The 24881-nt window shown below is 39.3% G+C and overlaps 1 protein-coding gene across 1 annotated transcript in view; it reads left to right on the top strand.

Annotated features, from left to right (window-relative positions):
• DNER (delta/notch like EGF repeat containing) overlaps positions 1-24881 on the top strand; it is a 381612-nt gene that overhangs the window by 210557 nt on the left and 146174 nt on the right. The window contains exon 6 of the mRNA XM_037850346.1: positions 16419-16572. Within this exon, the coding sequence (XP_037706274.1) occupies positions 16419-16572 (154 nt within the window). The remainder of the gene's footprint in view (positions 1-16418; positions 16573-24881) is intronic.

The raw sequence follows: 24881 nt of genomic DNA, 5'->3' as shown, positions 1-24881 counted from the left end.
ATTGCCTTTTCTCTGTACTCCAGGAATAATCCCAAGAAACTTGGCCTAAACCTACATGACTGTTGCACATTGGCAACTGGGGACTCATTCTGTATTCAGCTTCCTTTCACATAATGGGCATTTTGAGGCTAAGATCAGCATTTATTTGAGCAGAAGGCATTAGTGCTTTCCAAGTTCATTATGGAGGAGAGTTTGTAGTTTAATGACAAATCTGTGGTTAAGCCAGATACGTCCAAGTCAATAAGGGATAGAGAAGCTGGCTCCAGAAGGGAGTGAATGGGCTCTTGCAGGAATGCAACAGCTGCTCAGTCATGGAGAAATGGAGCATGGTTACCACAGACCCTCTTGGGCTGCTGCCATGGAAACAGTCTGCCCTCTTCTATAGACTGCACTCACTTTCTGGGCAGAAAATTCACGCTGTGTCAAAGCTCAGACAGAGGTGGTCATGTGATATGTGTAGTGGGATATCATTTAGTGCTCCAGTGAGGAGGGGAGAGCACAGAGGACTCTGGTGTGGCATTTTTTTTTTTTTTTTCAGAGAGTCAGCAGAGGTCCTGGCAAATCTGGAATGTTCCAGAGCTATCCAGAAGTCAGAGGTTATTAATTCTGTAAGACATCAAAACCATCACTTACACATCTTGTTTTTGCCCAGTTACAATATTTTGGCAGGAAACTGGGGGAAAATGAAGCACAGGAAAAGAGGAAACACACACAGAAGCTTGTGCTATACCGTTCATACATTATATAATTATGCCCATGTTTTTAGGTCTATATCTGTATCTGTAGAAAGACTTTGAAAAATTCTGTTCTTACTCCATTCTCTCTCCACATTCTAATTTAATAAGTGCTTTCCTAACTTAACTAGATTTTATTTGACTTTCCTCTTCTGTTGACCATTTTCATTTCTTCACAGGCTTTATTATATTTTCTCGTTATCCTTTTTCTGTATAATTCTTTGGTCTCAGTTTGATTTGATATGTATTCAAGTGCTGGTAAACAAAGTTCAACAGGCAATCACCTTCAAATGGTCGCTACAATGGAGAGTTGAGTAAAGTCATATAAATCAAACAAAACACTGATGCAAGAAGAGTTAATGTTTGGTGGAAACTAAAATATTAAAAGAATGAGTTATGGTACGAAAGCATCAGTTGAAGTGATGCTTAAGGAATCTTATGAGGACGCTTTTTAAGGGGCTGGAATGGAAAAAGAATCTTTGATGAGGAGAATGGCAAAGGTCTTAGTTAATTTGAACTTGGAGAAGGTTGGGGTGGCAGTGGTGGTGGTGGTAGTGAGGGTACGTGGATTATGGGAAATTGTTGTAGAATCCAGTAATTTTTCTTCAAGATTGAATTATTTTCATTGAGTTTCCAACTGAAGCTTTTTCCTCCATTGTCAGAGTCTCCACATATGGTGGATTTTTTTGGTGGTGGTGGTGGTGGTATCATGTTGTGGTACCTAAAATCAGAAGCAGCAGCCAAATTTGACTTTTAGCCTGAAGGGCTTTAAATTTCAGGCTGCTAAAATACATAAAAATGTATGACGTATGGGCTTCCAGATTTAGATCAATATAATAGTATACTTTCGTTTTCTACCATAAGAACAATTCATCTTGAAATTTGATTAAATATATTCTGTTATGTTTAGCTTGATTTAAATTCACAGGATGCTAATAAGATGTCAGTTTCATTGCTGCACCCTGGTAGAAAGGGCCTCTCACAAGCTACAGCCGCATGACGTGGACATTTTCCTCACTCCCTTGTTGGATGGGGATCCTGAAGCTCTAGGAATTAAGAGACACAATTTCAATAAGGGTTGGAATTTAATTTTTTTTTTTTTTTTTTTTTTACTTTTATAGTACCTTCAAAGTTACTAACATTTTTAGTTTTGTTTAGATCAGTGAGAGTAATATAAAGGTCTCATAATTTTGCCATCTGGTTGGAGAGAAAATGCAAATCTTCAGCAGATACCTGCGTGTTTAAAGGGCGCTGTTTCTGTACCTGGTCTAGATGATGTCAGAGTGGGCTTACATGTTTGCACAAACTGTTCCAATGCAGCGTGAGGCTTTGCGGTCCAATGGAGGCCAGTAGACTTGGAGGCCTGGGGATCTGGGTTCAAGGTCAGCTCCCGCACTTACTGAAAATTGCATCACTTAGTTCCCTAGAGCCTCAGGATCCCCACTCAGTGATGAAGATGGTGAAAATGTCCATGTGCCCAGGCTAGCCCAAATCCATGTTGGTGCTGGAAAAAATTCTCATGGGATTCAAAATAAGATTACATATTGTGGAAGCACTTGGCAAATTGTAACATGCCTAACAAATAAAAGGTGGCACTTGTGATATGGAAACCCATAAAAATGGCATCTGTTGGCTCCATCAACAGCCACCTCCTATGGCCCTTATTGCACTTGGCATTCCTACTGTGTTATCCTTGGAATTCTCTGCTTCCAGGGTCCTCTTTTGAACTCCCCAGGAATGCTTCTGGCCAGTGCACCTGATTTTAATTGGCTTTAATGGAAATCATTTGGGGCTGGATTCACATTTAATTTCTGTCTTGGAGTTCTAGTTTTAAGGGACAGTTGTGGGGAGAAAGTTGATCCTTGAATTTCTGAATTCAAGTCTCCAGCATAGGTTCCATACACTGGCTTAAAAAAAAAAAAAATTAAGCCTTGTGCCGTGATAAGAGTTAGGTATAGCTGGCTATAGGAAGCAGTCAGCTGTCACCTTACCTCTTGCCGATTGTTCTGAAGGTCTTCTCTGTTCAGTGTACTTTCAGTTTTGCAGTTCAAAAAATGAAATTGTTGACAAATACCAACTTTAGCTAGAAAAAAATGCATGAATAAATAACTGTTTCACCAAAAGAAACCTGATAAAAAGGGTCTTCTCAAAAATAGCAAAACCATGGTTATCTGCCAGCAGTGGCAGTAGGAGATAAACTTATTTTTGCATTTTTATCATGAGGGTCTCTGCTTCTGAAGTAAAAAATCTCTTTAAAGAAAATGCTTTTAAAAAATAAAAGTAAGTTGACATTGATATAACCCAGTTGTCCATGTAGTTGGGTAGAAGGCAGCAGCCTGGGGGTATGATTCAAGGTGAAGATTCTAGGATATTTAGGAAGGTCTTTATCTCAAATTTCCTTGATACATTAACCTAGGAGGATACCTGGAACCTACCATTTGAACCTAATTCTTATGTAATAAAGGCATGATTCCCTATTTAAATGCAAATGTCCCTAAAATAGTAATGCATTGAGGTGTTATCTATCACTAAAATTGGAATAAACTAATTTAGTCAAGGATGGATTTTAGTAGGGGAGAGAATAGTAGATAATTCTAGACCACAGCTGCCACCTGGAGGTGTTGGGTATGAGAACAGGGGTTTGGGACTGGGAGGCCAACCCTGCCACCACATCTGAGGCTTGCGTCTGGTCATTTCTTCCTAGTTCAGGTACAGGGATGGCTGGTGGCATTTGAGCCATTCTTCTGAGACAGATGCTGTGTCAAATAAGCAAAACTGCTTTTATTTCTGAGAAGCCCAAAGAACTGTAGGAGATGCCCCAAGCTTATGACATGGATGACCTTGAGCCTCATTGCATTGCAACAGCCTAGTTATGCAACACTCAGAGAAGACAGAAATTTGGGCCAGCTCACAGGATTATTTTCTTTTATCTCCAGCATGACCCTCCAAAAATTGTAATTAGAAAAAAGAATTTGGGATTGGCTTCCATACAGAGGGCTGTAGGGTACGGCAAACACATTATCACCCTTTGCCAGAGCCTGCTCACGTGCATGAGGAAGCGAACTTAATTTTTTCCAGCATCTGTATGGATCTGCCTCAGCCCAAGGCCATCTGTACTCCAAGGCCCTGTGAATGTGGACATTTTCTTCATCCCCATCATCAGATGGAGATGCCGAGGCTCTAAGAATTTAGTATGTGTTTCCCTTCCTCCCAATACATTCAATATTCCAAGTGTCATAAATAAGTTAGAGAGGAAGCTACAAATGTCATAATGGGTGAAACACGATACATTAATCAAGAGATTTTTGAAAAGATAGCAGCATTAATATCCTTACACTCAAATTTTGTATGCATATATTCTAACTTAGACATGGAAGATTAAATTACCACACTAAAGAAATGAAATAGCTTCATGTGAATATTACAGATATGTAAAAACAGTTCAGAAGCAAGCAAGATTCATCCGATTCTTTTGCCACTCTTGAGTTAGATATTTTGATGGGTTGCTTCTGGAAAATGTTGGAATGATTCTTTTCTAATTATCTTGGAGAAACACATTTATTAGCTATAACTTGCCTTTTGTTCAATATTAAAATGATGAAGGCAACCATCATTTAATGAAATAAGATTCCATTAAAATGAATGATAGGCCCTTCCCACCTGATGTTATTTCAATTTGTGTGGGTGTAGACTCAATAAAATAAGAAATGCATTGATCATATCAGAGGCTCTATATAAATAAAGGCTTTTATAATCAATTGAAGATAGTTTTTTCCCCCCAAATACTGAAGAGATGTTTTCAGTCAAATTCTGTATCATCAGGGATTAAATAATCAAGACAAAATTCTTGGGATTTAGGCTGTGACATCAATATTGTAAATTTAGGTGTGTATTTTTATTTAAATAGAACAAGGGACACTTACTCTCTGTAAAGAAGATTAAACTGATCCCTTGTATCATTTCTATATTGTGTTTTGCTTTTTTGTTTCTTTTACAATCTACCTCTTTGGAGTGGATTTGGGACTCTCCACAAAAGTGGATAAACTATAAAATAACCTATTAAGAAGAGAATAGCTGTAGAGTCCCAGGGAAAGGAGAATAATAGATGGAATAAGAAAGTGAAGCTGGGCTAAAGTTGTAAATGCTTAGAGGATGGCGTCATGCTGTCTAAAGATGGCACCAGGGGAGATGTGGGCACCTTGGTTTGGTGTGGCCCGTGAATGAAATGGACCATGTGGTTTAAGAAGCCCAAAGGGGATGAGGAGAAGCAGCAAAACAGGTGGAGGAAGGAGAGAATGGAGAAGGAATAGTCACACACCAGAGAGATGCTCTGCCAGAGGACCCATGTCCACTAGACAGAATCGCACAGGTAGAGTTCTTCAGTTCTGTTTCCATGGTCTGGGGTCTTGAGTTCCCAATGGTGACAAATTTCTTGAGAACTGAGCTGTTCAGCCTGAAAAAGGCCAACACTGCCTCTCGGGGTTGACCCAAGAGTAGACCCCAAAGCAAGCTGAATGATTGAAACAGGACAGATGTGTGTGTGTGTGTGTGTGTGTGTGTGTGTGTGTGTGTCTCTGTCTGTCTGTCTGTATGTCAGTCTATGTCTGTCTATAAGGGGATCTCCAGGTGTTTCCCATCTTACCTGAGCCAGGTACAGAAGCAGCTCTTGCCTGGTTTCTTCATCTGAGCACTTGACCCTCCCTTGTCTCCAAGATTTATGAAGGTCCAGTGCAGTCTCAATGAGGAAAAAGAGATTGGGGGTTTGGGGATGATCACCAGAACGCATTTTCTAATCTCTGCCTATACCCTGGTCCCTGAATTTAGCCTGTGATTTGATTTGCTGATTTTCATCACCTGACTCAGGACCTGAAAGGAGTCAGCCACCCACTCATCCTTTATTGCTGATATAATTGTTTTATTTGGAAATGATGGTACCAGATGCCTTTGCCCTTGCACGTCTGTTGTATCATTTTAGACCTTTCAACAGTTACATTATTTTTAATCACAACATAAATAATAAAATCTTCAAGTTCCAGCACATCCTTTATTTCCTGTCCTTATTGAAGTGAGGTTTAACAGGAAACAAAACAACAAACAATATATATTGCTTGCTCAAAGTCAGAAATGTAAAACTTGGACTATAATGTCAGCTAGCATTGTAGTGTTTTTTCTTGCCAGGCTAGATTATCTCCTGTGCTTTACTTTCTTTTAATGTAGTGGGCAGGCCCTGGAATCAGACCATCTGGGTACAGATTTCATCTGTTCAGTTTATTAACTGGGAGGCCTTGTTCAATTTATGCAGCCTCTCTGGGCCTCAGTTTCCTCAAATATAAGGTTGGAATAATAATAACTACCACCTCAGAGGTAGCTATTGCAAAGTGCTTAAAACCATGCCTGGCAAATATTCAGTGTGTGATAAATGTCCACGATGAAGACATTGGTGAAAAGAGGTGATGACGAGGATTTGTTTTCCTAAGTAGATCATAGTGCCTGGAGCATATGAACTCTATCTTGTGATTCTCTGTGTATCCCATTCCATCCTCTTCAACACAGCTATTGTTCGATGATTCGTGTGCATCCTCTAGGAAAAGAGGTTGAAGTAGAAAGCAACAGATATTTGCAGAGGACTGAAAAGTGCATTGAAGATGACTGCTCTGAAAGCAGTTGGAGGAATAAGCCAGTGAAAAGGAGGGAGAGAGAGAGAGTAAGAAAGGAAACCATGAGGTGATTGTTAGCCACCCTGGAGTGGCGTGAAGTCACTTTGGCCAGGATAGTGACAGTTGAGGTTTTTGGCCTATGTGGGACCGAAACCCAAGGCCCCTCGGACTAAAGAGTTGACAAGGCCTTTGCAGATCAGCCCCTTCAGATTCCCCTCAGTGAGGAGATGCTTCCCTCCCCACCTGCCTCAGAACGCGGTTCAGCATTGTCATGTCTCCGTTTCTTGCATTTCTGAATCTAAAATTGCTAGAATGTCATTACATGGAGCCCAGAGCTGCCTCCCTGCGCCTCTGACGGGCTGTGTGACCTTGGGCAAGCTCATTGAACTTTCTGATCTGCTTCCTCAACTGCAAATGGGGAAAATAATACCTGTCTTGCAAGACTGTTGGGAGGGTGGGTGACATGCCCGTGCATGGTACTTGGCATATGGCAGGACTTTCTTCGGGAAATGGTAGTTTCATGGCCTGCCCTGTCTCCGTTGGCACTTCCATCTTTCGAAAAAGTTACCACTGGTTATCGTCTTTGCTTCTTTCTGAGGTAACTTGAGGAAAATGTTGGGAAGGATCTCTATCCATCAAAGATCCTGTTCATCAGTAATTTATACATCAAAATGTCCATTGTGTTAAAGCTTTTTTTTCTGTTACCGTTTTCCTCTGATAGAGCAAAGGAAATAACTAGAAGGCTAAATGGATTTTTAAAACAAGAAAGTAGAATAGTATGTCATTTATTTCTGGGACCAGGCTATTTCTTTTCAGGGAAATTCAACAGAAGATGAAATTTCAGTGACATTCATTTTTGTAAAAGTGTCAAACTTTATTTTTGTTAACAGATTAGAACATTGCAGCAAATAAATGCACGGATGTTAGCAACTGAAAGAACAAGGCTGATGACATGGAAATCTTATGCCTAATTATGGCAAGCCCTGGAGTGCTGAGAAGATTTAAGTAGCCAGGATATGGTTAGAAACTTCTTTTGAACATTCCCCCATTCTGCCAATCCATACATCTAATTTTAGGAAGAAAAGCTTTTACAGAATTTCCTGAAAGACATTTACTTTTTTCCTCCCTGAGTAATAAAGTACACTTCAGTGTCCTTTGAAAGGAAAGAGCAAGACTCTCATTGCTGTTACTATTATTTAAAGTTTAACATTTAAGTCAGAAGAATGAATGCTATGAATTCATGAATGTCATCTTGAATTTAATGTTTAGATGCTCTGCATGTTTTCTAAGCTTGCCTTTTTTTTTTCTGTTAAATAAGCTTACTATATTTGCAATTAATGAACCTGAATAGAAGGGCAATAATATATCTAAGGCTAATGGGGAGATAAAATTATGAGCTATAGTTGATGAGAGTATGTCTTTAAAATTATGCATGTAACAAATAATAAAATAATAAGACCCTGCCAACAGGCAAGAATTTTTAAGATGTAACTCAGCGAGTTTTCCTGTGAGATGGCTCACTGTGTTCCCAGAAAGAGGCAACAGTTTGTCTGTGAGGCTGGCTTCCAGGTATTCTTGTGTGGCCTGAGATCAGGAAAAGGCATTTATGGGCCCTTTTACATTATAAATAGAATTCTCAGTCTCTCAAATTTTATGTCAAAAAAAAAAAAAGTCCTTTCTGCCTCTTGAAATACTAAAAGGCTAAGGTCAACCTGTCTAAAAGAACTTGCTAGATGATCTTCTGGTCCTTTAGTTTTAGCTCAGATGAAAACATGTACTATGGTTACTGCTTTGATTCTAGGTTTTAGTGTTTGTCCCTTTTGCCGTTTCAGGCCCCAGTGACCACCCAGGCTGGGTCCCCTGATCTAGGAGCTGGGATAATAAATAGGTCCTTGGCTGAGGGCTATCAGGCTGGGGTTGCTGTAGCCTCTGTCTCCACAGACTGAGTCGGTGCATTTGAGGGGATGAAAGCGTTCAGGCTAGAACTTGACACTTGTGGTGTTAACATGAGTTCACCAGGACTTACTGCCCTTCTTGCACAATGTCTGCTTGGAGCAGTAGAAGTTCTCTGCTGAAGGAGCGACAGAAAGCTCTTGCTCCTGGTACCGTCTTCTCAGACAGTGGGCTGGAGCTCCTCCATTAACTAGGAGCATAAACATTCCAGATCTTTCCCCCTGTTAGGAAGAGGACCTATTTCTCAATGCCGTCGGTGAACGGAGAGTTGGCTTAGGGGACTCTTCCCCGTAGCCGGGGTGAGCAGGAATTCCTCTCTCCCAGTTGGGGCTGGGCTGGGTGTGTCCTGCTCTTGACCCTGCCCTCCGGGTGGCTGAGAGGCAGCCAAGCCCTTCCCTAGTGTAGGAACGGCTCAGCCTTCTCTTTGAGCGGACTGGGTTCAGCGGGAAACGTGCTCCCTTAACAAGATGCATATCCACAGGGAGGGAGCACGTCCATCCCTTAGGTCAAGCAGAGCTTTTCCTGGCACTTAGATATGAAATAAATATCTGTACAGGACTTTTTATATGGGGGAGCCTCCATGTGTCACAGTGTTGTCCATAGCATCCCAACAGTAAACTCAATAGCAGATTCCACGGGGAGGAGCTGGACATGGGTGCTGAAATGTGAGTCTGGTGTTTCACACTTTTATCTTTCCTGTCTTGGTACTTAGCCAGACTCTTAAGAAAAACAAAAAACAAAAACTGTTTATTATGGAAGATTTCAAACAGCTATGTCTAAAAGGAGAGTAATTTGGCAAACCACCATGTTTGCATCACCTGGTTTCAACAATTATCAATCCATTAGCCAGAGGTGTGACCTTGCAGATGTTGAGATATTTAATTATGCATGATCCGGATGTTGTTTGGAGTCGGGCTGGCCCATGATGGAAATCGGCATTGGCTGGGAGAGTCTGTAACCAGGAGTGCCTTGAATCAGCTCCTTTCCACTTTTAGAGATTTAGAGGCTTAATAGTCACCTTTTGGCTTCAGATTGTTCCCCCCAATCCTTGTTCCGTTTATCCCTGCTAGTATGAAGTTGTGATAGAAGAAGGTTTTGTTTTGTTTTTCTTGCAATTTTATTAAGATATAGTTAGATACCGTACAGTCATCCAAATTGCACAGTTTACAGTGTCATCTTATAGTTGTGTATTCATCACAGTTGATTTTTGAACATTTTATACCCCAAAAAAATAAAAATGCAAGTAAAAAAGAGCACCCAACACAACTCAGCCCCTCCACCCTCCCCTATTACTCATTTACATTTTTGTCCCCATTTTTCTACTTATCTCTCTATGTATTGGATAAAGAGTGTGTGAACCACAAGATTTTCACAATCACATGGTCACATCATATAATCTATATAGTTATACACTCGTAGAAGATTTTAAGTAACTATGATGCTATTTTAAGAAAACACAAGGAGACCATTAGAGATTAATAAGGAAGTAGGAGAAGTGGACCCTCTAGCTGGGTAGAACTCTCCTTAACATCTGTTATGTGTGAGTAGCTGCAGCCCTAGATATCGAGGACCTCCAAATGTGGTAGAGATTCTCCCTGAGTGTCCAAGTCTGTTCATGAGTGATTAGGCACGTTTACGTACAAGAGAGCCTCACAACCCTCAAGACAGATATTTTTACTCTCTTTTGACTTTTATTTGAATACATGTGGCATTATTCTCAAAACTATGGAAAATTAGAATTGGTGAGCCAAAACGATAGTCAGTGATGCAGAGCTAAGGAAGGCAGCTGGACAGAGAGGAAGAAATTGAAAAAACAAAACTACAGAATCTAGAGCAAGAACTAAAATATAAAATAGCACAGTTGTTTGGGGGTTATTTTAGAGTAAGGGTGAAGGCTGTTACCACATGGCCCATTATGCCTGAGGCCCTCATGGCAGTTCTAGTACAATCCACAGCCATGAGAGGAAGGGGCACAGGATTTGGAATCAGGGGATGTGGGCCACCTTAAACATTTTTTTTTAAGATGCAGCTGGGCCACCTTAAACAACATATGTCACCCTTCTGTTGAGTTCCTTCTCTCTCTCTCTCCATAAAATGCACCTGATAATACCCACCTGATGGAGATGTGAAGATTAATGAGATAATGAAATGTAAATAAGCTTTATAAAACATGAAATCCAATAGCTACTTAGTTGGGATTTTTATATTTATAGATGTCTCTGTGTACATTTTTTAAGGGAGGAAGTAAAATAGAATACGCAAGTTCTGATGTTTGAAGAGGGATGTCTAACTCCTCAGAAAACTTATCTGCCTGGAATAACTTGTTACTGAGAGTTGAAAATTACTGAGAATTAGACAGAAGAGGTGAGTTAGGTCCAGATTGCCAAGGGCCTACCTAACCCTTCCTGGGGAATTTGGACTGACTTATTTATACATTTGGCCCTGTATTTAATAAAATATCAAAATAGAAAAATACCAAAAATTAAGCCAGAATTAGGGAATACATAAATTAGAAGGCAATGGCCAGTTAGAAAGGGAAAATAGTTGTAAAGGTCATAGAGCCCTATAAAGTTGTAAAAGTTGTATTGCAAATTGACTCAGCTTATGGCAGCTAAACCAAAAAGGAATAAAAAAGGGTCATCACCTGGTTTGCCTTGTGATGAGGACAAAATGTCAGTTCTCAAAACCAGCAAACCCTTAACTGGCACATAAATATGAATGGATTTTCTTGGATAGGGCTTCATAAATGGGACACTAAATGATTGATGGATGGTACGTAATGTCCTCCACAACACTGTGGTAAGTGCAATTATAAGTTTAATAGGGATGGTTCCTATAGTGCCCTTCGATGTTAATTGAGAATGTAAGGTCAATGAGAGCCAGGAATGAGACATGGCCCAGAGCTCAGTTTTCTTATGGCTGTGCTTGATTTAGGAATAAAGGAAAACCTAAACTATGAGGAGGGGTGTTGGACTATGTATACATAAAATAATTCCGCAAAAACATTGGTCCTTCCAACTAGATGTTGCTTGAGATAAAAGTCACCTTGTACCCCTCTTCACTCTCCTATTGATTTTTTTTTGCAGTTTTATTGAGATATAGTCACATACCATACAAACCATCCAAAGTATACAATCAGTGGCTCACAATATCATACTCTCAATTGATTTAAATGCATTTATAACACTTACCCATGATGCAACATATTACATATTTATTTGTTTTCACTCTGGGACATTATCTTACTTGGAATGTGTCCATCTCCTTGAAGACAGGAACTGTGTCTCTCTGCTCTCCACCACATCTCTAGATCCATCAGTATCACGTGGCACATGGCAGGGTTCAATAAGTGTTGTAAGAGTGCAATCAATAAATGAAAGGTGGACAACAGCCAGTTTAGGTAAAATGATCTCTTAAGAGCCAATTACTGTTTAATATTGAATGAAGAGACTGCTCAAACTTGTAGGTCACCTAAGCTGGTAGGACTGACATAATAATGTAACACTAAGAACTTTAGCATAACTTGCCCAAATAAATGACCATCCAACTTCTGCTTTGATATAGTGGTGGGATTACTTACAGTTAGGGTTAGGATGTTACCAGAATAAAATAAAATATACTAATGAAACAATTTAATGTACTACAAAATAACATTTCTGTGTACATTACAATTTGGTATCTTTTTTGGCATGTGAACTCTCTTTTCCAAAGTTTTATACCAAGTCATTGTCCTTACAGTGGCTTATAAGGCCCTATGTGAGGTTTTTCAACTTCAATACTATTGATGTTTAGGACCCGATAACTCTTTTCTGTGGGGGGCTGTCCTGTGCATTGTAGGATGTTTAGCAACATCCATGGCCTCTGCCCATAGACGTCAGTAGCAACTCCCAACTCCTAACAACCAAAAATATCGCCAGACAATGCCAAAGTTCTCCTGGGGGAAAATGGTCCCCAGTGAGATCAGTTGCCTCACGTGATCTGACCCTTCACCTCTCTGTCTTTACTCATCTCCTACTACTCTCCTTGTCATTTGCTCTACTCCAGCAACACTGACCTTCTGGCTCCTTCTGGAACCTTCTAGACATGCTCCACATCACAGTCTTCGCACTGGCTGCCCCATTTACCTGGAATGTCTTCCTCTCAGATACCTCCGTGGCTCACTCTCTCACCTCCATCAAGTATTTGCTCATTTGCCACCTTCTCTCTCTGTTTAAAACTGTATCCTCCGTAATCCCCACCTCTTTACCCCCTTCCCTACTTTATTTTTCTCCATAGCACTTATGACTTATTTTACTATATGATGTAGTTGTTATTTTTTTTTATCATTAATCAATTCCCCCAGACTACAGTCTCTGTGAGAGCAAGGACTATGTATGTCTTGTTCACTTTTATATCTCTGCTCCTGTGTGTCTGATATGTAGTACATACTTAATAAATATTTGTGGAATGTGTGAATAAATGAATATATACCTGGTCAAAATTTTCTTAACTACAACTTTTCAAAGTAAGCTTCCTGCCACTATCTGAGAAAGTTTTCATTAATATGTAAATAGAATATTTGACTTCAAGCTGCTGAGGAAAATTGAGGCTTTGCACTGAGATTTTAAATTCATCTCTGAGGGTCACTTTTTATTTTACTTGAAAAATATATTTTTATAAGGAACTGTCTGCATTTTAGCCAAGGCACTAATTTTAAGTAAGTCTATTTTGTCTCTAATGCTGATTAAGTTACTTAAACCTAGATTAGTGCTATCATATTCAGTGGGTTAAACTTCTCAAAGTTGTATATATCAGTTTACAACTTTCAGAGTTGGAACACAGATTTCTACAAGTATGCAAACAAAAAGTTTCCTATAATAAACATTCATAGTCTCTTATAAGTCAGCTGTCTTGAAACTGTTAAAACAAATCTCTTAATATTACAGTTCTTCTTAGAAAATAGATTTAGGAAGAAATTAACTTTATAGACAACACCATACAGAATATATAAAGATTCAACTTAAATTTTATGGTCCTGGGTATGTAAGCATTTGTTATTTCTCTTCCTCACCCAACAACAAGGGCTAGGAATCAACTCAGTGTTTCTCTTTGTCAGCAACACTTATATCCATCACTTCTTAGTTTCTTTCAAGGTTCTTGCTGAAAACAAAGCAAAATATAGTGTGCAGCTTCTGTTTCACCTTCACTTCTAATCAAGTCTCAATCGAAGATATTCGATTTGGGGCTTTAAAGAATTTATTTTCACAAACAGCACATTTTCCATGGAACTCAGCAGATGAATTGAATGCAGAAATCCCCCAAATAGCCAAAGAAATCTATCTGCAATGTAGAGCATCTGGATACCAACCAAAATTTTGGAGTACTGCCGCCGAAAACAATGACGTGTAGTAATTTATCCTGATACTGAGGCCTTGTTGGAATTGTGTGTACTGGCCCCTCCAGGGCAGTCATACATCTGCAGACGCACAAGGAGCTCTGGAAACATCATCTGCAGGTATCAAAGATGAAGTCTGGTGTGTTTGAGCAAGGACAAGGTTTTCCTCAGATGACAGTTCTATAAAGGAGTTTCCTGTTTAAAATATCTTTCTATCAGTTTTCCATGAAGCTTCTCCCAGGTCCTGCTGCAAAACTTATGCAAACACACCCACACACAAGGGAAAAACAGCATCATGGAAAGCCAGACCAGAAGACAGGAGGTCAACTTGTTGCTAGCCAGAAGGGGGAGTTTCTACTCACCACAAAGAGGTGTGAGAGATGCTAGAGGTAAGAGGCAGAAAATGTAGCTTTAACTTAAGAGGAAAAGTTATTGCTTTTATTCCAGTTGTTCTGGTTTCTAAGATATAATTGAAGACTGTTTTCTGAAAACAAAGAAGACTTGATTATGCAGATTACAAAGACTTGTCTTATTTCATGTAAAATTAACAAAAGAGATGCGTGTGTGGCTGCAGGGAGGGGCGGATAAGATGGAAGGCACTAGAAGGATAACTACTAAAAGAATCCAGCCATATTAAAACAATTTTGCAAATGACCTAAGTCGGTGCTCCTTTCAGGAACGTAAGATTGAGTCGGTACTAGGAAATCTAAACAATCAATTCACATATTAAGAGGTCAAAGATGAAAAAGAAGATAATTTTTTGAGACGCTAAAAGGACATTTGATAAAATTCAACAGTCGTTTGAGCATTCTGCTTGATGGTAAATTTTACAAGCATCCCATAGAGGTAAAAATCATTCTGAACGAGCTGCCAATGTAATTGTGTAATTGTAAGGAATGGAAAACAGGAGGTGACATTATCATTATCTGCAATTGAAATGTACTTTTTTTCTTTTTGCTTTATCTACCATAAAAGTTTTGATAGTAAGAACTCAATGTGTTGGCTTGTTAGAAAGCCCTAGCTTTTTAAATATCAGTCATAATTATTAACAAATATGATGGGTCTTATAAGAAAGGGATGAGGAAAATAATCCCATTAACAATAGCAACAAAAACCCTAAATTCAGGAGTAAATTTGTCAAGTAATGTAAAAGAACTATAAAACTTGATTGAGACAAAAAAAAATATTAAAGAGAAGAATGGACAAGCCTTTCCTTTTTCAGTCGTTAGGAAGGTGCCAGTGTTGCACATTTGGGGTCCTGGGAGGGAATCCTTAGTTGAGGACACCTGGAGAAGGCAGGGGGAGTCTCTAAGATCAGGATGAGATCAGAAAGAGGAAAAGGGGTGGCAATGGGGGGAGTGGTTGTGGGCAGAGCTCTTGAGCAATTCAGTTTGAGGGGGCTGGGGAAAGTGTTTTGTTTTGATTTGATTGTTTTAAATAGTAAGACTTGCTTACGTCATTCTCCTTTGTTGCCACTTCACGGAGATCTTCAGTAAAGAGCTACATGTCTTCAACAGGCTTTGGAGCCAGGTCTACGTTTTTATTTTTTCAGTTCTATCATCATCCTCAGGCAGACTTTAAGGAGAGAACAGGAAGGCCCAGTTGATTTTCATTTTTTAACTACCTCAGAAATGAAGCTTCAAATCAAATTCAGTTCTCTGGATCTGGGTTACGGTCTTTATCTAAAATAATGTTAATATAACAAACCAAGTGTATTAGTCAGGGTTCTCTAGGGCAACAGAACCAGCAGGAGATAATCTGTAAATATGAAATTTTATAAAAGTGTCTCATGCAACTGTGGGGATGCACAAGACAACATTCTGCAGGGCAAGCTGGAAGCAACTCCGATGAAGGTTTTCAATGAATTCCCCAGGAGAGGCTGGCTGGCTGAAGTAGAGACAGAAACTCTCTCTCTTCTCACTGCTGAAGTCATCATCTCTCCTTTAAAAGATGTCACCTGATTGAATTAAATGTTTCTCATTGTGGAAGGCACTCCCCTTAGTTGATTATATATGTAAGCAGCCATAGATGCAGTCAATTTACTGATGATTTAAGTCCACGAAATGTCCATGCAGTATGTTGGCCCAGTGTTTGCTGGACCAGACAGCTGGGCACCGTCTCCTGGCTGGGGTGACACATGAACCTAACCATCACACTGAGCAAAATACTTACTGAATTATATTTTTAATTTTTCTCTTGAGTTTAGTAATCAGGCCGGCTGTACCTTAATCCCACTTTACAGAGTAATCAAGTAATTCTTTTCAATGCTTTGGAAGGATGATTTGAGTGGGACATTTGATGATGCTATTGTTGCAAATGATGTCTGTGCTGACAGATTTTAGTTGGTAGGATAGCATGTATATCTGCTCTAGCAAAATTGCCACTTCCATATCAGGCTAGCAGAATTTTTCATTTTTTCTTTAATTTGTCCTTTCCATTTCTATTTTAGGAAGATTGAGAATGGTTGAGATAATGACAGATAAAGAACTATAAATGTTTGAGACTAAACTATAAAGAAGCACGTAATATTTCTCTTAAAGCTATGATTTTAATCAGATTTTGATGCAAGTGATGTGATTAAAATACTCGGTGTTGATATAATTATAAAAGAGAAGTGGTGCTTTTGAACTTCTGAGTTTCACAACCAAAGCATAAATTTTGGAGGATTCAGGTAACATACACTGCTTGTTTGTGTTTTAGGCAACTTTTTCCTGTAACTGTGAGGATGAGTATGTGGGTACTTTCTGTGAAGAATTCGATGCCTGCCAAAGCAAGCCCTGCCAGAACAAGGGGGACTGTATCGATGCGAAGGAAAAGCAAGATGGGAGCAATTTCACCTGCATTTGCCCTGCTGGTATGGTTTACACTATTATTAGTTTTTTTACAACCCTCTGTAGAACATATAGTTGTTAATTAAGGAAGACTAAACAGTACTTTGCCCAGTGCAGCTGTTGGACAAAGTGACTTCAAGATCTCATTCGATTCCATCAGTCTGATACTTTCTATAAAAATCAAGGCATCAAAGAAGTTCACGTGGGGATAGACATCACAACCCATGACTTGCTTTTTGACATTAGATGTTTCTGTTTTAGCATTCCACAATTTTCCTTCTTGGATAATGATATTCTTTGTCCAACAGAAGCCTGAGTGTTTCAAAAGCAATTCTGCAGGTATGTACTGAGTGTGCGCTGACACTGTGCTGGTTAATTCTGTTAAGTAACGTTAGCAAAATCTAGGATAAACTGTGCAAGTTGTTATATAATGCTACTTAATCCTCTGGTTTAAGTTGATTTCCTTTTCTTCATGCATTCTCATTAAACGAAGTTCTTGATCCATGGTTTTTCATGGTGGGGCAGAGCATTAATATTCCTCGATTAGTATGTGGGATTCCTGACTATTATATGAGAATTTCAAGTCCTCTGAGCACACCGAGTGACTGTTATTCTTTAGCAGGTGCAGTGGACAGTGTGTCTACAGAATTCTGTCTCTGAAAATCATCTTCATTGGTTACTGCTAAGCTATTTCCATTTAAATCCTTGTGGAACAGGAGCAACTTCTTACCAATAACCAACATTTTGACATAGCTGTTCTGATGCAGCTTAAAAGCAAACACCAGATTACTCCTTTTTTACTATCGAATAATGTGCGAAACTGACATCATCTTTCCCATTTCCATCTCTTCGTGTTGCCAGCTTCTACCACTAGATTAAGGATTAGTCTGAGATGGGAGTTGGGGATGGGGAGGGAGATGGAGTGAGGTGGGAGATGGGATGATTACATGCTCATTGTAAGAAACTAGACCCAACAACACAGATGTTTATCAACTAAAAAGTAAAGTCCTCCACACAACAACCCCCTTGCTCCCAGCTTGATCAAATCATAGGGGCATGTTAATAGTTTGGTAGTCTTTCCAGATCGTTGTATTTTGGTGTGTTTGTTTGAGTGCATGTATATCTTTTGCAAAGCAGATGTTTAAATTATTCCATGCTTTTAAAAACGTGATTATAGTATAGACATTGTTCTCTAACTTGCTTTTCAGTAGATCACAGTAGATTACAGTAGATCACAGTAGATCACAGACATCCTTCCATGCCAGTGCATATGGAGCAACCACATGCATTTTAACAGTTCCATCCTGTGTCTCCTAAATTTGTATCACCAAGTGAAACTCCCACCCTCCCCTGCATACCTATTTATCTAACTACCTACTTGGCCTCTTCATGTAGATGTCTCAAGTCATCTCAAACTCAGTCATTACAAAACTGAATTCATCATTTCCTGAGCCCCACATGGCTTATCTTCTGGTGTTTCATCCAGTTCTGCAAACCAGACATCTGTCTCCTCCCTCTTTGTCCAAATCCTTTCTACCTCCAAGTATTCTCCATTTTACCTCCTAACAGTCTCTCAAATCCACCACCCTCTCTACCACCCTCTTTGCACCAATAGCTGCCTTTGCCCCTTGCATGTGCTACTGAGATGACCCTTCACTTCTTCTCCTCCATCCATTCTTGACTGTGCTGCACACTGGAAACTGAGCCATTATGCCAAACTGAACACTGGTTTGGGTCACATCCATCCCCTAATCCCTTCTGTTCTCCATGAGGATTAAGATGATCATTTGCCAATGCACAGCTGATAATAGTCAACTTCCTGCTTCTAAACCCCTTCTTCCCATTGCTCTTAGAGTGAAGACCAAAGTCTATAGAATGCTCCCCCATCCCGCATGATTGCTCTCCTGCCCACCTTTCTGGCGCCCTCTCACCCCACTGTTTATCTTGCTCTGGGTTCCAGCCACCTTGGACGTTCACTTCCCTGGGAGCCTGAGCTCCTTCTGCCACAGGACCCAGTGCTCTTGCTGGTGCCTGGACAGCTCCTCCTGCCTCCTGTTTGACTGGTTAACTTACTGCCAGGCCCATCTCAGACCTCTCTTCTATGTTCCTTTTCCTGGAGAGGTCTTGGTGAAATGCTTCAAGTCCTGTGGGAATTCCGTAGATAAAATATTGTAAACTAAAATGTCTTGCTTTGCTATGCTATGTTCTCGTACGTAGTCCATTCCACTCCCAAGCCAGGCTTATCTGTTGTTTACTTGCCTGTCGATCTTTGTGTCATAAAGGTCAAAATGTCCTTCCTCCCCTCCTGCCTCCCTAAACAGCCTTGAGTGCCAGCACGTCTCCCTACTCCGAAAATCTCAATAAAAACTGAAATGAGAACTGCTTGGGAGGACACTCTCCCTTGAGTTGTTCTCACTCTTGCCTCTCTTGACTTTTGTCTCGAGTAATTCATTGTGTCACCATGGTTACTGCTGGACAGAAAACCACAAAGTCCTGTCTCCCTTCATTTTTCTCTCTTACAGCCCTGAGCTCCTTTTTGACACAACCCTCGCCTATTTTCAGTATATGTTTATACTGTTTAATGCCTGTCTCTACCACCAGAGAGCAGGGCCTGTGTCAATTTTCAGGCATCATTGCATCCTATCGTGTTTGACCAACAGTGGATGCTCAGTCAAGGTATTGACTAGCTGAATTAATGAAAGAGTATGGATGTAGCCTGATCTTTTTTTTTTTAAATTTATTTTTTTTGAGATTGTTCACATACCATACAATTATCCAAAAATCCAAAGTGCACAATCAGTTGCCCACAGTATCATCACGCAGCTGTGCATCCATCACCACAATTAACTTTTTTTTTCAATTTTTAGAACATTTTCATTACTCCAGAAAAGAAATAGACAAAAAAAAAAAAAAGAAAACTCAATTCCTCCCATACCCCTAACCAACCCCCCTCCATTATTGACTCATAGTATAGTACATTTGTTACTGTTGATGAAATAATGTTAAAATACTATTAACTGTAGTATATAGTTTGCAATACGTATATATTTTCCCTATATACCCCTCTATTATTAACTTCTGGTTATAGTGTCATACATTTGTTCTAGTTCATGAAAGAGATTTCTAATAGTTGTGGAGTTAATCACGGACATTGTTCACCACAAGATTCAGTGATTTATACATTCCCATTTTTTAACCTCCAACTTTCCTTCTGGCGACATACCTGACTTTAAGCTTCCCCTTTCCACCACATTCATACACCATTAAGCACTGTTAGTTATTCTCACAGTAATGTGCTACAGTCACCTCTGTCCACTTCCAAACACTTAGGTTCAACCTAGTTGAACATTCTGCTCATAATAAGCAACTGCTCTCCATTCTTTAGCCTTGTTCTATATCCTGGTGACTTATATTTCATGTCTATGTAAACACATATTATAATTAGTTCATATCAGTGAGACAATGCAATATTTGTCCTTATGTGTCTGACTTATTTCACTCAATGTAGTGCCCTCAAGGTTTCTTCATCAACCCCCCTTTTTAAGATGGTTTTGTTCACCCACCATATTTTCCATCCTAAGTAAACAATTGATGGTTCCCTGTATAGTCACATATTTATGTATTTACCACCATAATCACTGTTTATATAAGGACATCTCCATTTCTTCCACAAAGGAGGAGGAAGAGTCAAAGAAGGTAGAGAGACAAAGAAAAAAGAAAAAGAAAGAAAAAAACATTCCGGCTGTTCTAGTTTGCTAATGCTGCCGGAATGCAAAACACCAGAAATGGGTTGGCTTTTATAAAGGGGGTTTATTTTGTTACACAGTTACAGTCTTAAGGCCATAAAGTGTCCAAGGTAAGGCATCAAAAATTGGGTGCCTTCACTGGAGGATGGCCAATGGCATCCAGGAAACCTCTGTTAGCTGGGAAGGCATGTGGCTGGCGTCTGCTCCAAGTTCTGGTTTCAAAATAGCTTTCTCCCAGGATGTTCCTCTCTAGGCCGCAGCTCCTCTTCAAAATGTCACTCTCAGTTGCTCTTGGGGCATTTGTCCTCTCTTAGATTCTCTGAAGCAAGAGTCTGCTTTCAATGGCCATCTTCAAACTGTGTCTCATCTGTAGCTTCTGTGCATTCTTCAAAGTGTCCCTCTTGGCTGTAGCTCCTCTTCAAAATGTCACTCTCAGCTGCACTGAGTTCCTTCTGTTTGTCAGCTCATTTATATGGCTCCACTGATCAAGGCCCACCCTGAATGGGTGGGGCCACACCTCCATGGAAATATCTCATCAGAGTTATCACCTACAATTGGGTTGAGTGCATTTCCATGCAAACAACCTAATCCAAACTTTCCAACTTAATCCCCACTAATATGTCTGCCCCACAAGATTGCATCAAAGTATATGGCTTTTTCTGGGGGACATAACACATTCAAACCAGCACACCAGGTAGAAAACAAAAAAGGAATGATAGAATTAAACTAAATTAGAATAAGAGTCAGACAATATCACCAATGCCAAGAGTCCAATATTCTTCCCTTATGTCCCCCTCTTATACGCATTTAACGTTGATATATTGTCTTTGTTACATTAAAGGAATCATAATACAATGTTTCTGTTAACTATAGTCTCTAGTTTGCATTGATTTATTTTTTCCCCAATACCACCCTATTTTCAACACCTTGAAATGTTGACATTCATTTGTTCTCCCTCATATAAAAACATATTTGTACATTTTATCACAGTTTTTGCGCACTCTAGGTTTCACTGAGTTACACAGTCCCAGAGTTTATCTTTCCTCTGACTTTCATCTTTCAACCATACTCACAGTCATCTTGGTTCAGTCTACTTACATTGCTGTGCTACTGTCACCCAAAATTGTGTTCCAAACCTCTCACTCCTGTCTGTTCCTGTCTGTCTGTAGTGCTCCCTTTAGTATTTCCTGTAGCACAGGTATCTTGTTCACAAACTCTCTCATTGTCTGTCAGAGAATATTTTAAACTCTCCCTCATATTTGAAGGACAGTTTTGCCAGATATAAGATTGTTGGTTGGTGGTTTTTCTCTTTCAATATCTTAAATATATCACACTGCTTCCTTCTTGCCTCCATGGTTTCTGCTGAGAAATCTGCACATAGTCTTATCAAGCTTCCTTTGTACGTGATGGATTGCTTTTCTCTTGCTGCTTTCAGGATTCTTTTTGTTTTTGACATTTGATAATCTGATTAAGTGTCTTGGCGTAGGTCTATTTAGATCTATTCTGTTTGGGGTATGCTGTGCTTCTTGGATCTGTAATTTTATGTCTTTCATATGAGGGGAAATTTTCATTGATTATTTCCTTTATTATTGCTTCTGCCCCTTTTCCCTTCTCTTCTCCTGGGACATCCATGACACTTACATTCATGTGCTTCATGTTGTCATTCAATTCCCTGAGATATTGCTCATATTTGTCCATTCTTTTCCCTATCTGTTATTTTGTGTGTAGGGTTTCAGGTGTTTTCTCCAGTTCCTGAGTGTTTTCTTCTGCATTTTTAGATCTGCTGCTGTATGTCTCCATTGTGTTTTTCATCTCTTGTGTTGTGCCTTTCATTTCCATAGATTCTACCAGTTGTTTTTTCAAACTTTTGATTTCTACTTTATGTTTCCCCAGTGTTTTTTTTTATAGCCTTCATCTCTTTTGCTATATCTTCCTTGAACTCATTGATTTGGTTTTTGTTTTGATTTAGCATATTTCTTTGAAAATCTTTAATAAATTGTTTCATTAAAGTGAAACAATTTCTTAACTGTATCTTGATAGAGGTGTTAAGTTTGTTCCCTTGACTGGGCCATATCTTTATTTTTCCTAGTGTAGATTGTAGTTTCTGTTGTCTAGGCATCTGGTTTCCTTGGTTACCCTAATCAGATTTTCCCTGACCAGCACGGGTTCAGATCTCAGAATGGGGTTATATTCAGGGTGTATCTTAGAAGAATGGCAGACTTTCCTGTGAGGTTTCCAGTCACTGTGCTTTCCCTAACCTGCCCAGAAGATGGTGCCTGTCAGCCTGTCATTCCCGACTAGTGTAAGGAGATGTGGCCCCATCAGTTTCTGTTTTGGCTGTTTCCCCCCAGGCTCTGGGGTCTGGTTCTGAAGGGAAAGCTGGGCTCCACCTCCTTACTTTTAGGGAGGATACACCTCTTAGGGAGTTGTCATCTGCATTTGAATAGTCTCTCTGATTCTGTTATCTCCACCCAGGTCTGGTCAGAGCGCTGTGAACTGAAAACGGCAGAGGCTCTCTCCTCAGAGCTCCTCAGGTTGAGAGAGAGAAAAAGGGACAGAGAGCCCCCTTTTAGAGCCAGTACATGACCCCCCTCCCCCAGTTTCACTCATTGGCCAGAGGTAGCACCTGGTCTTTTGGGCTCCCTCTCCCAGGACAAATGAGTCTTCTGGTTCTTTAAGGTCAGTCATCACTAAGAGCCTCTGTCTGCTTGTTGGCAGTTTGTAGCTTATATTCAGCAGTCCACATTTGTTAATTGAAACTGCAGTTGGAGCTTGGGTTGAGCTATTCGCTTGCTGGGAGAGTACTGCTTTCTCCCATAGCGAGGTTTTGCAGTTCAGCCTTCCATGGTGGGAGGGGCTCCTGGCACAGTTCCGCAGTTTTTACTTACAGATTTTATGCTGCAATCTCATGCATTCCTCCCAGTCCAGATTGGTGTACAATGTGTGGACAGTTGTGGTTGTCCCCCAGCAGTTATTCCAAATTATTTACTAGTTGTTCCTGGTTATTATTTGTTCCAGGGGACTGACTAAATTCCACTCCTCTCTATGCTACCATCTTGCTCCTCCTGTAGCCTGATCTTTTAAACCATTCCTCTATCAATGGATCTTTAAGATATCTTCAGTTTCTCATACATAAGCAATACTAGAACTAATAAAGATTTTTCTACAAAGAATTTCAGTCAGGGCTTGTGGGTAGAGCTGTTCACTATTTGGACCGATACAGTTTCATTTTGGTCTTTTATTCAAGTTTGTTCTCAACGGTGATATCTCCAGTTTTTTAAAGGCCCTTGTGACATAGAATGGAACAATCATAATCCTTGGTTTGAGACACACACACATCTTTTCCTTGCATAGTCTTATTTTATGTATTTACTTAGTTATTTGAATAAGGTAATATGCACCATTGAAGTCACCACTAAAACCAGAAATTAGACCTGATAACTATGCATATAACCCTGTCATCAACCTGACCCCCCACCTCCCTTCCTTCCTGCTCTGGTAATCACCCTGAATCCCGAGTTGATTGGTCTCTTGACTTCCTTATTATGAGAATTTAATATTTACATGTTTTCAGAGAAATATTTATTTTAATTTCAATTATTTCAAATTTATAGAATGGTATCATGCATGAATCATGTTCATTGTTATGTAAATTTTCTGGTACTTAATTTTTTTAACTTAATATATCACCAATATGCATCCATATCATTGTAGTTCATTCTTTTTGACTGCTCTCTCACTAACGAATATATTTATTCATTGTAGTTCATTCTTTTTGACTGCTCTCTCACTAACGAATATATTTATTCAGTTGATCTCCTGTTGATTGGCATTCAACATTTTCCAGGGCTGATATGAACATTCTGGGCGATATTCCGTTATACATGTACAAGAGGTTCTTTTAGGTGTATACCTAGGATTGGAACTGCTGGAGCACAGCATATGTGAATGATCAATTATAAGAGGTCATGCCAAATATTTTTCTAAAGTGGTTTCACTAATGTATAGTTCCACCAGCAGTGTATAAGTGATTTTGTAGATGCACATTCTCTTCAACATTTGGTAGTGCAGAATTTTAATTTTTGCTGAAAAGGTATGAAAGTTGTAAAAAAGTATCTCACTGTGGTCTTTGTCTTTTGTTGATCACTAACGTTGCTAAATTCTTCTTCATATGTTTATTATAAATATGTTTCCTTTCTGTGTAATGTTTGTTTTACCCATATTTTTATTGTTTTTGTGTGTGTATGCATGCTATTCTTGTTTTGTAGGAATTCTTTGTTTTTTATACTAATTTCTTGTCATATATGTGAATTGCAAGTATTGTCTTCCAGTTGAATTTTTCTTTCATTGAAAGTTGTCTTTTTAATGAATGGACATTATTCATTTTTAATATAGTTGATTTCTCAAACTTAACTTTTCCAGTTAATTTTTAGGTATTATTTAAAAAAAAAATCCTTTCCTGCCTCCAGATCTATAAGGTATTAGCCTATATTTTCTAGAAATCATTTAAAATTTTTGGTTTTTACATTTAAGTCTTTAATCAATCTGAATTTGAATTTTGCATATATGGTATGAGGTAGGGATTT

Source organism: Choloepus didactylus, chromosome 9 (genome assembly GCF_015220235.1).
Source record: "Choloepus didactylus isolate mChoDid1 chromosome 9, mChoDid1.pri, whole genome shotgun sequence".
Lineage (NCBI taxonomy): Eukaryota > Metazoa > Chordata > Mammalia > Pilosa > Megalonychidae > Choloepus > Choloepus didactylus.
The sequence above is the reverse complement of the archived record's forward strand: the minus strand, read 5'-3'. Positions and strand labels throughout refer to the sequence as shown.